Source organism: Ambystoma mexicanum, chromosome 1p (genome assembly GCF_040938575.1).
Source record: "Ambystoma mexicanum isolate Mex_15411 chromosome 1p, UKY_AmexF1_1, whole genome shotgun sequence".
Taxonomy (NCBI): domain Eukaryota; kingdom Metazoa; phylum Chordata; class Amphibia; order Caudata; family Ambystomatidae; genus Ambystoma; species Ambystoma mexicanum.
In genome coordinates, this window is record NC_090921.1 from 695,564,743 (window position 1) to 695,578,546 (window position 13,804).

Sequence of the window (13,804 nt, forward strand, 5' to 3'; positions counted from 1 at the left end):
AAACTAACATTCAGGATGGAAGAGGATAGTGAGAATGATGAACAGGTACTGAGAGTAGGAAGCAAACTCGCTCCAGAGCAGGAACGGTCGAATGCCATGAGAAGTGTTGAAGAATTGAACCGTGTGAAGGAAGCCTTTATCTCAGGCTATCCAATGTTGGGACACATCAAGGATGTGAGAAATGGTGACACATTAGAGATGCAAGAAACCTCTAGCTAAGAGGAACCACATTTTCCACCTTGGCCATGAAGTCAGCCAAGGTACTGTCAAATGCAAGTAGCTAATAACAGACTACTGGTGGGCAGGATGCGACAGATATTGAATGCAATGTGTGTGAATGCATTATTTGTGAGAAGGGAGATAAAGCATGTCAGTCTCCTGTGGACCCCATTACGATACCCCAGGTTCCCACAACACAGAGCGTGGGACCGGACATTTAAGGGCACATTAAGACTGGGAACAGTACAGACTACTGCCTGGTATTAGTGGATCATCTCACATAGTGGGCAGAAGTGAAATTTACTGGGAAAATACGTACAAAAGATGGGATAAAGTTCCTTGAAGACATATTTTGGTGGAAGGGTACCACTCTTACCTAGTCACTGACAAAGCCGCTCAGTTTAGGTCCATGGAAACAGTGGATTACTTGAATAGCAATGTCATGAGGCCGGGTGGGTATTCTACTGGAGAGACAGGGTTGGTAGGAATAGTGTGGTAAGGGGAAAAAAAAAAAAAAAAAAAAAAAAAAAAAAAAAAAAAAAAAAAGATGGGAGCCATTTGGTTTGTAATTCTGAATGCATAGGTTATGCACACAGCATATCATTTAATCGCCAATAGTCCGTTATCAGTGGCTAGTGGAAAATGCAAAGTTTGCACCCCACTTCGAATGTTGGCATAGGTTTCTGTTTTAGAGCAGTCTGCTGCTGGGGTGTCAGTTTGTGAGTTCACTTACAGGTGCCAACTGGCCATTGGGCTTCCCTTAAAAGTTAACAAAACACCCTTCACTGTTAGATTGCTATATTCCCATCATTTCAGGGATTCACATATTAAAGCATGGAAATTAAAATGGGACAAAGGGAATTGCAGCTTGTCAGGAAAATGCCATTACGGCTGGCACAATAAATGTAGACCATGCTCCTGAAATTACAGTAGTGAGGTGTCACTTCAACCATTCTATTTAGCTCCTAACAATATTTACTTAGATTAAGGTCAGGTATGTATCCCAGGACAGTTATTTTGTGACTCTTGCAATACTTTCGAGATGACCCTTACAGAGAGCAGTGGCATGGTCTTCCATGTGGACAAGCCTTTAGCTTTGTGGCCAAGCTTCGGGCACAAAGAAGGATAATCTTCTAGCACAAATCACTTCACTTTCAAACCTCCTGCTCGAGAGCCCTACCCTATTCCACTCAAAAGACCCGGGCCAAGCAGCTGTCACCACCACGTTCTTCCACACTAGAGTTCCTCATTAACGGCTGCTGCATTTAATGATCAACAATTTCCCTGCCTGGCCAGTTAAAAACATTCTGTTCCAGTGTTCGTGGCTGTGCACCATTAGGACTAACGAGGAATACCACAACCAGACACATACTCAGGGCACCTGCCAGACTACTGTATCAAGATAAATGGCTCAAACACCCAATATATCCTCACCCAAGACCTGCACCTGTGCCCAGTAATGCTTGACATACACTGCAACCATTTAGACAAACGCTTTAGTGCCGCCACCTCAGCCCACCCACATTCCTAGCATCATCACCTAGGTTCCAACAGCCTGCAGTGTTTTGAGACGACACACAAAACCCACAAACATTTAATATCGCATATGGATGTAGGTAGCCACACTGCCACATAGCTTAGCACCTCAGAACTACAATACAGGCAGTACTGGTTAAGTGTTAAATTATAGGGCCGCGATGTGATGTGGTGAAGCTTTCCATGCCTTACCAAGCTTTTCACTCCATGTCCTCTATGCCATTGATACTTTCCATGACTTTATTTGCAAGAGATTCGTGCTCCCCTGCTCCTGACGCCAGGTATCCTTCTCACACCTCCTATGCCATTAATGTGTCCCATTCCCCAATTCCATTACAGCCTCTCTTCACTTGCCTTCTACCACTACATTGCCTTACTTCATCCTTCCATATCTTCCATCCCGTCTCCCTCAGACTTTTCTCCTCTTGTACTGTGCCCGTCTTCTCCTTTTTCTTCACTTCATTCCCCCCCACGGTCACTCTCCACTTATGACTTAATTCCTGGTCCTTCACTTCTTTACACTCAATGCCGCCTACAGTCATCTCTTTCTCAGTGTTCCTCTCCCTACACTCTCGCAGGCAATTCTCCTTCAACAGTCGCATTTGTTGCCTGTGAATTCCTCTCCACACTCTAATGACTATATCCCAAAATGTTCCCTACGCTGCTTCCTATGCCATTGTTAAACATTTCATATCTTTTATGGCCTTCCGCGTCCGCAATGATCTCCACGCACTTTAAACGCCTTCATGTTGCACTGCCTACCATCTGCAATTCATGTATTGAATGGTACTTTTATGCAATATTGGTAAATGCTTTGTTGCTGTGGTGTGCATTTAAAGGCCCCAAACAGAAGTCCCTTTAACATGAATAGCCATATTTTATACACTGGAACAAAAACGGCCTGGCTTTTGTTTTTGTTTTTCAATCAAAAACAAAGATCCATGTGGAAATGGGCCTATTTGTCATTACCAATGGATAAGCAGCATTTTAATTAACAAAAGGAGGAATCAAAGATCCCTGTCCCATGGAAAACTGGATTTTTAAACATTGAAGACAAAAAAGGCCTGCACATAAAAAAATTGCTTTAAAAAAAAAAAAAAAGCTAGCAAATGTGGAAAAAATATCACTGCTCACAGAAAAATGTCAGGACAGCAAAACCTGATGTATGGGTTGACAAAATGTATATTATGTTTCACCTGCAACACTCCAGTGACATTTGAAGAGCCACTTTGTCTTCATGGAAAACCTGTTTCTGGCTGTGGGCAAAACTTCACAAAGGAAGCCCAGTGTTCTCCAGACTTGCTGGATCTGAAAGCAGGGACTTCAAGGAAATTCACCCTTGGCTGGAGTATGACTAATATGTGTGAAAAGGAGGACACCCACTTCAAAGAGCAAACTACCAAATCCGAGAGACTCAAAAAAGCCTCTGGTCACGGGCTGACCCAGTGAAAACAAATGGCCGGAAAACACAAACTGCAATTTGTCCCACATGAACATTCACAATTAATTTAAAAGGACTATCATCATCAAGGCCTTTTTCTCAGCAATCATAATGTGGATTGATTTTTTTTGTACAATTTTTTTAATGTAATTTCTAGGTGATTTTGCGGATATAAAATGCATCTGCCTGTGACTCTGGGAACTGTAATGGCCAGATAGACAAGGTTTCTGGCTGATCTGAACATGTTGCAAATTTGAGAGTTGGCGAGTGGGTGGAAAATGAAATTAGGGATATGCATAATCATTTCCATCTTCGTAACTGCTGTGCTTTTTATGGAAATGGCAGAAATGTGCCACATGACCATCCTACATCGTACTGATTTGGTGGTCCGCTTATCTAATTCTCCATGATCAGCTAAAACAGAAAATATGTTTGGTATAGCAGTTGCTAGTAAAATTATGAAGTTGTGATACATAACTAGTGTTTGGCAAAAAGTTGAAAGATGAACAAAGTGGCGATTACAAATAGCAATTGCCATATGTTGCTCCAAACCCTTAAACCAATCATGACTTGGAGGCGGGGCTGGGAGGAGCAAGAAGAGTTACTGTCCAATCCTAGTGGCAGGGATTATTGCGGTGTAATTCCCCCCAAGATTGTAAAATTGGTGATGCCATTTCTGCTATATAAGGGGGACTGCACTAGTACATAAGACAAAAACCAATGAGACAGAAACAGGAGAAAAACAGGAGGACAGAGAGAAGAGACAGACCATCAGGAAGGCTGCTGAAACTTACCATCTGACAGCTGTAAGGAGACACCAGAGGAGATTGCTGAGAGTGCATCTGGGTGGAGCGGTCTAATTCTAGGAAGTCCTCAAAGCTGACTGGGTCCTGTGGTGGAGAGCGGGAGACCATCTTTGAGAGTGGAGTAACCAGGCCCTGCCCTTTCTTTCCAGAGTATCTTCAGATGCAACTGGCTTCCCTGAACCTTAAACAGAGGCTTGCTATCCAAGTAGAACTAAGCCCTGGAAAATCAAAGGGGGGGAGAGGGAGGAAGGTTGAAGTCTGCTTGCCTTGAATTCTTTCCCTTTATAGTGGGTGGTGATGGGCGAAACTGTGTAGACCCTTAGCCTATGTAACCAAAAATATTAATTTTATTAATTCCCCATTTGGCAGAACACTACAGGGTGAATTTTGTTAAAATTCGAAAAATCAAGCAGATCCCACGATGTCAAAGTTTATAACAATGTACATAGCGATGTTTGAAAGTGCTCTTGGCAACTTCTATAACCTGCAAAACCTCAAGACTTGTATGGAGCAAAGTTGGGGGGGTAGGGAGGGAGGGGGGATGGGATTAAAAGATAAAAAAGTTGACATTTCTGTTTGTTTGCTATATGGCAGGAGGGGATTGCCGACGCACCCTGCCTTGTATGTATACGGTCAATAAAAAACACATTAAAAAAAAAACAAAGTTCACTTCCCAGTGTGCACTGAAAACTATAGCCTATAATTTAATTGGGTAATCCTTGTTGTCCAACTGAACCAGACTGCTTTAAGGAAGAGGGGTGTCTTTGTTCTTAAATCAGTCCAACCTTTTTATCCAGCTTCCCCAACACCAGCCTTTCAGTAAAGGGGGTCTGAAATCCAAAATTCCCCAAAGAATTTACATTTTTCTGTCTAACTTGCCAACATTGACCAAAGCAAGGGACGGGGTCTGAAAAACAAACCAATAAACCACCCTGCGCTTGTTTTAAACCAAAGGTTTGGGCGAAATTATATTACTGATCAGTGTAATTAATTTGTGAATTGAAAGAAAACCCTACTATTGTGATTGTGTTCTTTTTAACTCACTTTTGTGATTTATTTATGCTGAGAGAAGTGGATTGTGTTGTGCCACGGATAACGTGGTGTTTTTGAAATTCTCGTGCTAATTTCTATCACTGTTAATTTAAATAAATAACAATATATTTCCGGTACACTGGCCTGGTTCTTGGCTCATTGTTAGCTCAGGGGCGAGAGATCTAAGGGGCATGATATGTGTCTGAGATAGGGCTAAAAAAAAGAATCTGTTGAACAGTTTGTTGAATAACCACTTGAGTGGGGAGGGAAGGGACTCTGTTGTGGGTGGCTTCTCAATAAACCGTTAGTGAAGTACATTCAAATGGATGTGGCATCATTACCGCTAGCCAAGATTAATGTTCTTGCTTAAACTCTGGATCCACAAAGCCTGCCAAGAGGTCATGCAACTGCTCGCTGTTCATGCATCCAGGACTAGCAACTGACATCACTCTGCAACCGTGCAAGTCTTGCTGATGCTTGTTTAAGCCAAGCTCACAATACTTGAAATGCGTACCATTCCTCAATGCATGCACAACATGACATTTGTTGTGCAATGTCAGCCCATGGTCCTCTTGTCAATCTCAGATCAGTGCAAGCTTGCACTCCAAGTTAACTCCCGGGGCAAGGAGTACATACCAATGGCAGAGTTTGAATTACAAATTTACTTATTTATTTTATCTTAAATTTCTTTTTAAATAAAGTGCAGCCTTAACACAGAGGTAATGGCACAGTGCACAGAACAAAAAATATAATATTGATTAAAGAAAAATACAATTTAGAATAGAACTGGTGATCATAAAACAATTAAATACTCCAACCAAGCGAGATAGAGAGATGAAGAAAACAAAGACTTTCCAAGAGCGAAAAAAGGAGTTTAAGTCTTTATGGAAACCCCCAAAAAAACAACAAAACAAGTATCAGTGGGCAGAGAGTCCCAAGCATGACTCCTACAGCATAGAAAGCTATGACGGATTAGTGCCAATAGCGAAAATAATCCCAAGAACATCGGCACCTTTGGTGCGTCTGGATGCCAGACAGATGGTGCCAAGCTACATTACAAAGAGGTTTGGCCAGTACAAGTGTCTTTCGGGTGGTACAGCAGATCTTGAAAATGGTCCAATAGAATATACCAATGTCTGCATTTTGTGCGACTAGGATACCAGAAAATTACTGCGATTAGTCTACTGAAAGAGAAACCTAGGAAGTTCTGTAATCAAGTTGTAAGGCCACGCCTGCTCCTCTTTGGGGAGAAGGTATTGGCAACTCTTCCCTGATGTAACTGTCACCTCGGGCATACACACAGATATGCAGTACCAAGCATGGCAGATATCTTAGAACTGTAACTACCACAGTATCATAAGTCATAGCCCAGCAACCACAGAGGATACTATTCCCTACCACATACCCAATGTTGGGGCAATGCAACACAGGGCTTTAGTTGTAGTCATGGGCATCAAGAACAAATACCTGTGAGCCCCTAACACCACAACACGTCTGCCTCCGACAGTACAAGCCACTATGTTGATCACAGCGCATAATAGTCCTATTTTTATGAACCACAATTCTTCCTAGGTCAGATGTAACACCATGTGCATCACATTATCAAAATGCTTCTGTGTAGAGGGCAAGGAGTCACGTTTGAAACGGTTCGACTGATGAAGGTAAATCCAACAGTTCTTGGAGAGGCTACTAAATTGATGACTGTTTCCTTAAAACCTTTCACAACACAAAAGGTTCAGCCAATCACTCATTTCCCCCCCGACTGTCTGCCATGGCTGTTTTCACTAGATTTGTTTAGGACATGGAACTGCATGGTCACCGTTGGAAGACCCAGATACCTCATCTTGACCTAAACTACTAGAGGAGGCCTCACGTAAAGCCTCAAATGTGTACATGGCTCTTGCATGTTTCTGCATCTCATGTAGATACATTGAATTGGCTCTGTCATGGCTCTAAACAGTCAGCATTCACAGCAGTTCAGGAGTGTGAAGGTCTTACCTGAATATTCCTTTTGATGATGTCCCTGGTTATCTGAACTTTGCCAGTGCTTGGATCAACTCCTGCCAGAGGCACCATGACTTCACCGATGACATCATCACGGGAGAACCGATCGAAACTCAAGACCAGGAAGTGAAGCACAAGATCCTGTAGTTGGCTGTAAGGGATGCCGTAGAAGGTGAAGGTTTCATCAAACACAGGGTCTAGGGTCTTCCGAAGGACTCGGGTCTTCACCCTGTGCTTCTTGTCAGGCAGGATGGTCATCTTGATGTAGGGGTCAGAACCCTGGCTCTGCTCATCCATTACTGGAAGGCCATGGGCCTCTTGAATGTTCACCACCAAGGCTTTCTTGGGGAAGTTGTAGTCAACGCTGAGTGTCAACGAACCCAGCATTGGCTCTTCTTCAGGGGATGATGGAGAGGGGGTCTTACTTCCACTGGAAGGGAGGCTCTGATCAGGACTCAGCTCATTTCCATAATCCACCTTGATTGGCAGCTGGTTCATGCAAGGTGAAGGGGTTATCCCATTTGGAGTCTTCTCTGAGCCCATGAGGCCAGCCTCAGCGGCATCCACTAAGAGATTGCTCCGCACAGGATCCCGGTCACCACCAGCCTTGTCCCTCCGAATCCGGATGATTTTCTTCTTATTGCTTAGGGTCTCTGGATAAATGCTGATCCCCTTTAGCATGTGGATGAATTTATATGGTGGGTTCTTTTGCTTCTTCTCCGACTGTTGGTGGCAGCATGTCCAGATGAACACGGTCACTGAGACGGACACTACTAGGGCGGTGGCACCAATGAAGCCGGCCACAATGGGAGACACATCTGCAATAAAGGTGTGAAAAGCCAGAGGCAAGATCAGGGTACAGCCGTTTAACAAAACATTTACAAAAACATGCATTTCAACAGTCAATTTGACAGGTTGCAAAACTAGCATTAAGAAATCTGAAGTCAACACAGTAGTAAAAGCAAATGGAAAGACCCACACCAACACCATAACAAAATAAATATAATCCCTAAATTAGCCAATGGAAAAATGATTGTGTGTTAAGCAGAATTATGGCTTTTGTTTGTGCAATATGTTTGTGCAAGGTAGTCATCCGGAATATCTGTATTACGGAGATGGTGTATGATACAGAGAAGAGGTGCATTTTTTATTAGTAGCGCCAAGAGATAAAGAAATTGCAGAAATGCGAAGGTTTTCAATGATGAGCCCCTCATTTAGAACATGTAACCGGACAGCTAGATGCTAAGCAGAGTCTACTGTGTGCCATCACTTTCAGAAATAGGAAATAATGACCACCAGACACAGCCAGTCAGCCTAAGTATCATAATGAATAAAATAGCTTTCCAGCTAATTCTCTTTGAAAATAATTCTAAAACAAAAGCTGTGTTCCAGGTACACATTTGCCCGCCAGCGACTGTCTGTACACCTTTTATTACTTTGTTTCCAAAGCTAGCTGCCGATTGCTGGATTTGCTTTACTATTTTCGCTTTCCAGGATGTATGCTAAACAAAACATCGTTTTTTTTTGTGGAGGGTAATGGCACATGCCCCATATTAGGCGTTGACAATCCAATGAACATAAAACAGATTGAATAGCCGGAATCTGCTTTTGACAGAAAGACATTAAAACATATCGTGGATTTGAGGTAAACTATTAGTCAGAGCTAAGCAGCATGCGTGCTTTTAGAGAAGAAGGGCTCCTAGTTTCCTCGAAATATCTTGCAATGTTACGATTTATTATCTGCAAAACTCATAAAATGGCTACTTGCTTCCTCTTGTTTTTTTTACTGGAAGGACAGGAAGCAGAAGAAAGAAATGAAAAATTATCTTTACAATGTGTACTATGTTCCACTAGGATCCTGGGGGCGCAGCTGTGCAAACTAGCTGGGTCAGAATGCAGTCATTACCTGCCTTTGTTCACCTGCATTCCTGCCAGCACACCCCACCCCCTTCACCTCTTCAGCCACCATCAGTCACACTGATGTGCTGCCTTACCACCACCCATCTTCATTCGCTGTCTGCCCCTTAATCTGCCCTCCCACTCTCCCATGGCCACATACTGTCTTGGGCCTCCATCCCCTCACTCGTGTCACCGCCTCCATCATCTGCATCGGCTATCTTAAACTGCGCTCGCAATGCTTACACTGCTGCCCACTATACTCCATAAGGTTTCGCGTCTGTGCTCCCTTTTGTTTTTCCACAAATATCTGGGCCTGTTAGTAGAACCAAACCACCCCCCCCCCTTTTAGGGGAGGTCTGGAGGGTTGGGAAGAACACCGATTGCAGTAACAACTGTGGGCATGCGTTGTAACGACGAGGTAAAGGCCTTCCACCCTCTGTAATGTCCTTGCTTCACTCAGACCTTTGACTGTCCTACGCCATTACCAATAGGCACAGTCTGTGCCCGTGGACATGATCACCATATAAGCAGCCAGTCTGGAGCATGCTGCTTGGTTCAGCGAATCACGAACAAGGATTCTGAGCAAATTCCAAGCACAGCTTCCAGTTTCTTTCTCCGAATCCTCTTCCTTAGACAGGCGGGCCAAATGGAAGGACCCTATCCTACTTCTCGCTGCTGCTCTCCGCCTCACACTTAACTTCTTTACTTCTGCTTTGTGCGGGTGGCTCTGCCCCTTCGCATCAGACAGCTTATTTCCTCCTCTACAGCACTGCATCTGTTGCATTGCGTCCTCTTGCCTCACCTTCCCTCAGCCCGCTCACATCACTCAGCAATGCAGAGCTGAGGGAAGGGAAGGTTTACCTTCCCCAATCTTTTTTCTAAATCTCCCTCCCCAAATGGGTGCCAAAAAGCTTAGCACAAAAGGGGGCAGGGGCATAGGGAGCCGGAATACCCAGCCATTAGGTGCCATAAGCCCTCCTTAATGCCCATGCCTTGCTCTGGACGTTACGTCTCTGAGCACTTAAGGCCCAGGAGTTCCAAGCTTCCGGGGCACTAAGACCTAGTTAGATCTGGTTTTCTACTCAATGGACATTTAGAAAGTGTAAAATGCCGCTGTAACCATCGGCAGAAGGCTTCATTCCATGCCTCCCTTGGGTTAATCTCACCGCCTCCAGCTCTAGCCAACCTGAAAGCTTGTATGCATTCTCTATGCCAAGCTTTGTTTCGTGACGTGTATACAATGGGCACTGTATAAGGACACATGGAAAGTTCCCCAGGAGAGGCTTCCATTCCCCGGGCCAAAGCTCTATTAGGGTCGGAGCCCTTACCAGCGTGCTCTATTCAGAGGCGTAAACAGGGTAGGGCCTGAGCGGGCAAGGCCCACCCAAAATCTGTAAATGCCCACTCAGCCGCTCTGTGTGGGCATTTACAGATGTTAATGTCACTGCGCTGGGCCCAACTACATTAGCTTCAGACCCCACTTGTTAGACCATCTTGGCTACGTCTCTGGCTCTATTTGCTGGGTGCCCGTTGCCCTCTTTAGAGCCTTTGCTTTCTCTCTGCTCGGGACCACTAACTTGGGCAGCAGTCACCTAACACACTAGAGCTCGTTGGTGGGCTTCAAATGCGCCTTAATTCCTGATATTGAAGTTTCTTGTAGTCCTTCAATTCCAGTCTATTTACAAATCACTGATCACTTGCATTTCAGAGCGAGTCATTACGATAAATCCGTGATTTGAGCAGGAGTTTATATGCGATTGCACGCCACAGGCTCGAAACATGGTAGGGCCGATTCAGTTATTCACAGTTAAAAAATGAATAAATTAGTTGGAAAATGACAATGCAAACAATAAAAGCCAAGATGCAATTCAGTATGCTTTGAATGAAAACAATATTAAAAATGTATTACGCTAGAATTCTATTACTTCTTGATCAAGCGGACTCCTAAGAATCCAAATATTACACAGCTCGCCATGCAGGGGCCCTTTGGGGAAAATGACATGTTCTGGCACAGCTGAGAGCCAAGCGAGTGATTTCATTAAACCTGACAACCCAAAAGCAATTGTAACGGTAGACCGCATTACTGTCCTAAATACTGCCGCTTGACTGAGACGAGAATAATGCGCTTTAGAAAAGGGAGATTAACCATCCCCGCAAATGATATTTAGGGATAAATCCAGTCCTCCATTCTCCGCTTAACCCGATTCCATGACTTAGCGGGTCCCATCAATGTAGGGGTACTGGCGCCGGGGGCTCCAAGCCCATCCAAGCACTGCCTGCTGTGTTCCCCATATGTAATACCACCTGTAAGACCTTTCCAATATGGAGGCCCCTCATCCTGCAGGCGGGCTGCTGCACTGCCTGCTGTGTTCCCCATATGTAATACCACCTGTAAGACCTTTCCAATATGGCGGCCCCTCATCCTGCAGGTGGGCTCCTTAGCACCAAGTGACTATGGTTCTAAGTCCACCGGTGCCAAAGGACGCGCATTTTGAGTTCTGCTTTCGCCCAACCCCATTTCTGAATGAGCATTGAAACAATTAGTATAAGAAATGTAAATAGCGCACAGAGCAAACCACGAGGTAAACTCTTGCAGCTTCAGGGGTGTGGTTTTCACCCATTTCTGCGGCAAATGTGTGGCATTTGAAGTTTCTAGTGCAAGTTAGTTATTTTTAATGGTTACTTTTAATTCAAATATTACATGCCAAATTATAGAAACTGCACCATGCAAGTACAAATTTGCACAGCATTAGCCCTAGTGCAAAAAGCATTGGGGACACATTAGAAGACCTTTGCACCAGGACAAGTGCAATTTCTCATGGTATTAGCACTAGGGTAAAGTTTGCACTCAGGCAAAAATCATACTTTCAATGAATGTTTGCACCATGGCAAAGTTTGCCCTAGTGCTAATACGGAATGTTTCTAGAACTAGGACAAACTTTGCCCCGGTGCAAAAATGCATTGAAGGCAAAGGTTTTTTGCAATAGGGCAGATTTGCCCTAGTGCCCAATACCATGCAAAATTGCACTTCCACCGGGAAAAGGTTTCTGTACTCTGGCCCTAGGTAGTAAGGGTCTGCCATCCAAGTTAAAGAGGGAATTGATCATTACCACCGAGTATGGCCCATCAAACGGAGCAGCATTGCTGTCCGCACCCAAAGCTCCCATCTGATGTGCTAAGGGCCAGTTATTTGTGTTGGAAAGAAAGGGGCTGTGATGCGCACAGAAGCAGGGGTTTCACACAAAAACAGAAAAGTAGAACTTCGATGTCTACCTTGAAAATGGAGGTCAGGACTCGGTGTGGAGCCCCTCTTCCATTTTTTATAGAACACACAGGAGGGTCCAGGCGATGTGAAGCAAAGAGATGGAGCCAAATGGTCCCGAGAAGGGAGTTGACGGCAAAAGGCTCAGTTAACGAGGGGCTCATTTGTTTGAAAGTGCAGCAGCAGTTAGAGAGGGGTGGGGTGCGGCTGTTGGCGATGGGTATAGCAGTAGGCAGGTGAGGGCAGCTATCAACTTGCTCCGAACACAGGCGTTCACAAGTAGGTAAAAGCACTGGGTGTGAAAAACCAGATTGTTGTCACACCCACATTGGGTACAAATTTCCATTTGTAGAGAACACATATATTTGACAATTACTCAAGAGGACCACAACTACTAAAGTCACTCTACCTGCAAATGCAGACAACAAACAGTGCCTTTCAAATTTTGTGAACTTCCTTTTTTATCCACCCCCATGTCAAGTTTGAATGGGAAAATCATGTTTGGGGCCCTCTATAACTTGACCTCTTAAGAGTGTGGCACAGAATTGTCCAGCAGAGCCAAAGTTACAGGCCAACAAAAACAGATCCTCCTACTATACATTTTATCCTTAACTATAAGTCTTACCCTGTGTTAAGTGTACAAGGCACTGCAGGGTATTGGAATGAGGCCTATCTGAGATGAGTAACTAGTGAACTGCACTTATGCTGATGCATCAAACAGCTGAACTGATGCAAGGAGTGATGTTCTGAGGCCATTCAAGTTTGGTGTTAAGTTTTCACCAGGAGACCCGTTTAGGTTGTGTTGCAATAATTGAAACGGGATATTACATTTGCAATTTGTGAGGTAGAGTCAGAATGTGGTGCATTTAGCCTTTGATGATAGAAGACATTAGCATGTTTCAAAGGAAACACGACCACCACCCTATAGTTAAAACCAAATCCATTTGCATTGAGTTTACCAAAAATGCTATTGTTAAAAACATTGGATTCACTGGAAGGTTATGGTTAATATATTAAGAAAACAAAAGTGGTTGCAGCCTACTCCCGTTCTTTTTTCCCCATGGAGAAAAAAGGGCTTCAATTGAACACCAGCGCGGGAACAGTACACCGATATATACCAAATAAGAAACAAGAGGGGCACAAAGCATTGCAGTTGTTCCTTTTTTTGGTTTGGTGTAAACCTGTCAAGTACTTTTTTAAATATTCAATGGAGAAGAGGGTGCCCCTAGTGCAAAAAAGGTTTATATTTCACGGTGCGTTGCTGCAATGAGGATTTTCAGAAATGAGCAGGCCCTTTTTTTGTCCGATGCAAGCGGTTCCTGCAGTAATCCCTGGAAGCCGGAAAAGAAAGGGCTCAAAATGATACTTGGAGGCAGGAAATGGGTGGTTATCACATTAGGGTACAGGTGGAGAGCGAGAACGAACCACACGGTTGTTTGGAGAGTTTGGGGTAGGTCAGAGAGTCCATGTTGAGGCCAACTGTTTTTGATCTACGGTGGGATTCCTGCAGAACTATTGAAAGATGTGCTGGGAAAATAAACGGAGTCATGCGCTGGCATGGAAAAGAGGATAATAGGAGAGGGTCAGGAAGGATTTACACAGTGG

General features: G+C 44.1%; 1 protein-coding gene across 2 annotated transcripts in view; it reads right to left on the reverse strand.

Annotated features, from left to right (window-relative positions):
- Window positions 1-13,804, reverse strand: part of SYT11 (synaptotagmin 11) — a 236,104-nt gene that overhangs the window by 125,419 nt on the left and 96,881 nt on the right. For both annotated transcript variants that reach the window (XM_069649939.1, XM_069649932.1), the window contains exon 2: window positions 7,033-7,856. In XM_069649939.1, the coding sequence (XP_069506040.1) occupies window positions 7,033-7,856 (824 nt within the window). The remainder of the gene's footprint in view (window positions 1-7,032; window positions 7,857-13,804) is intronic.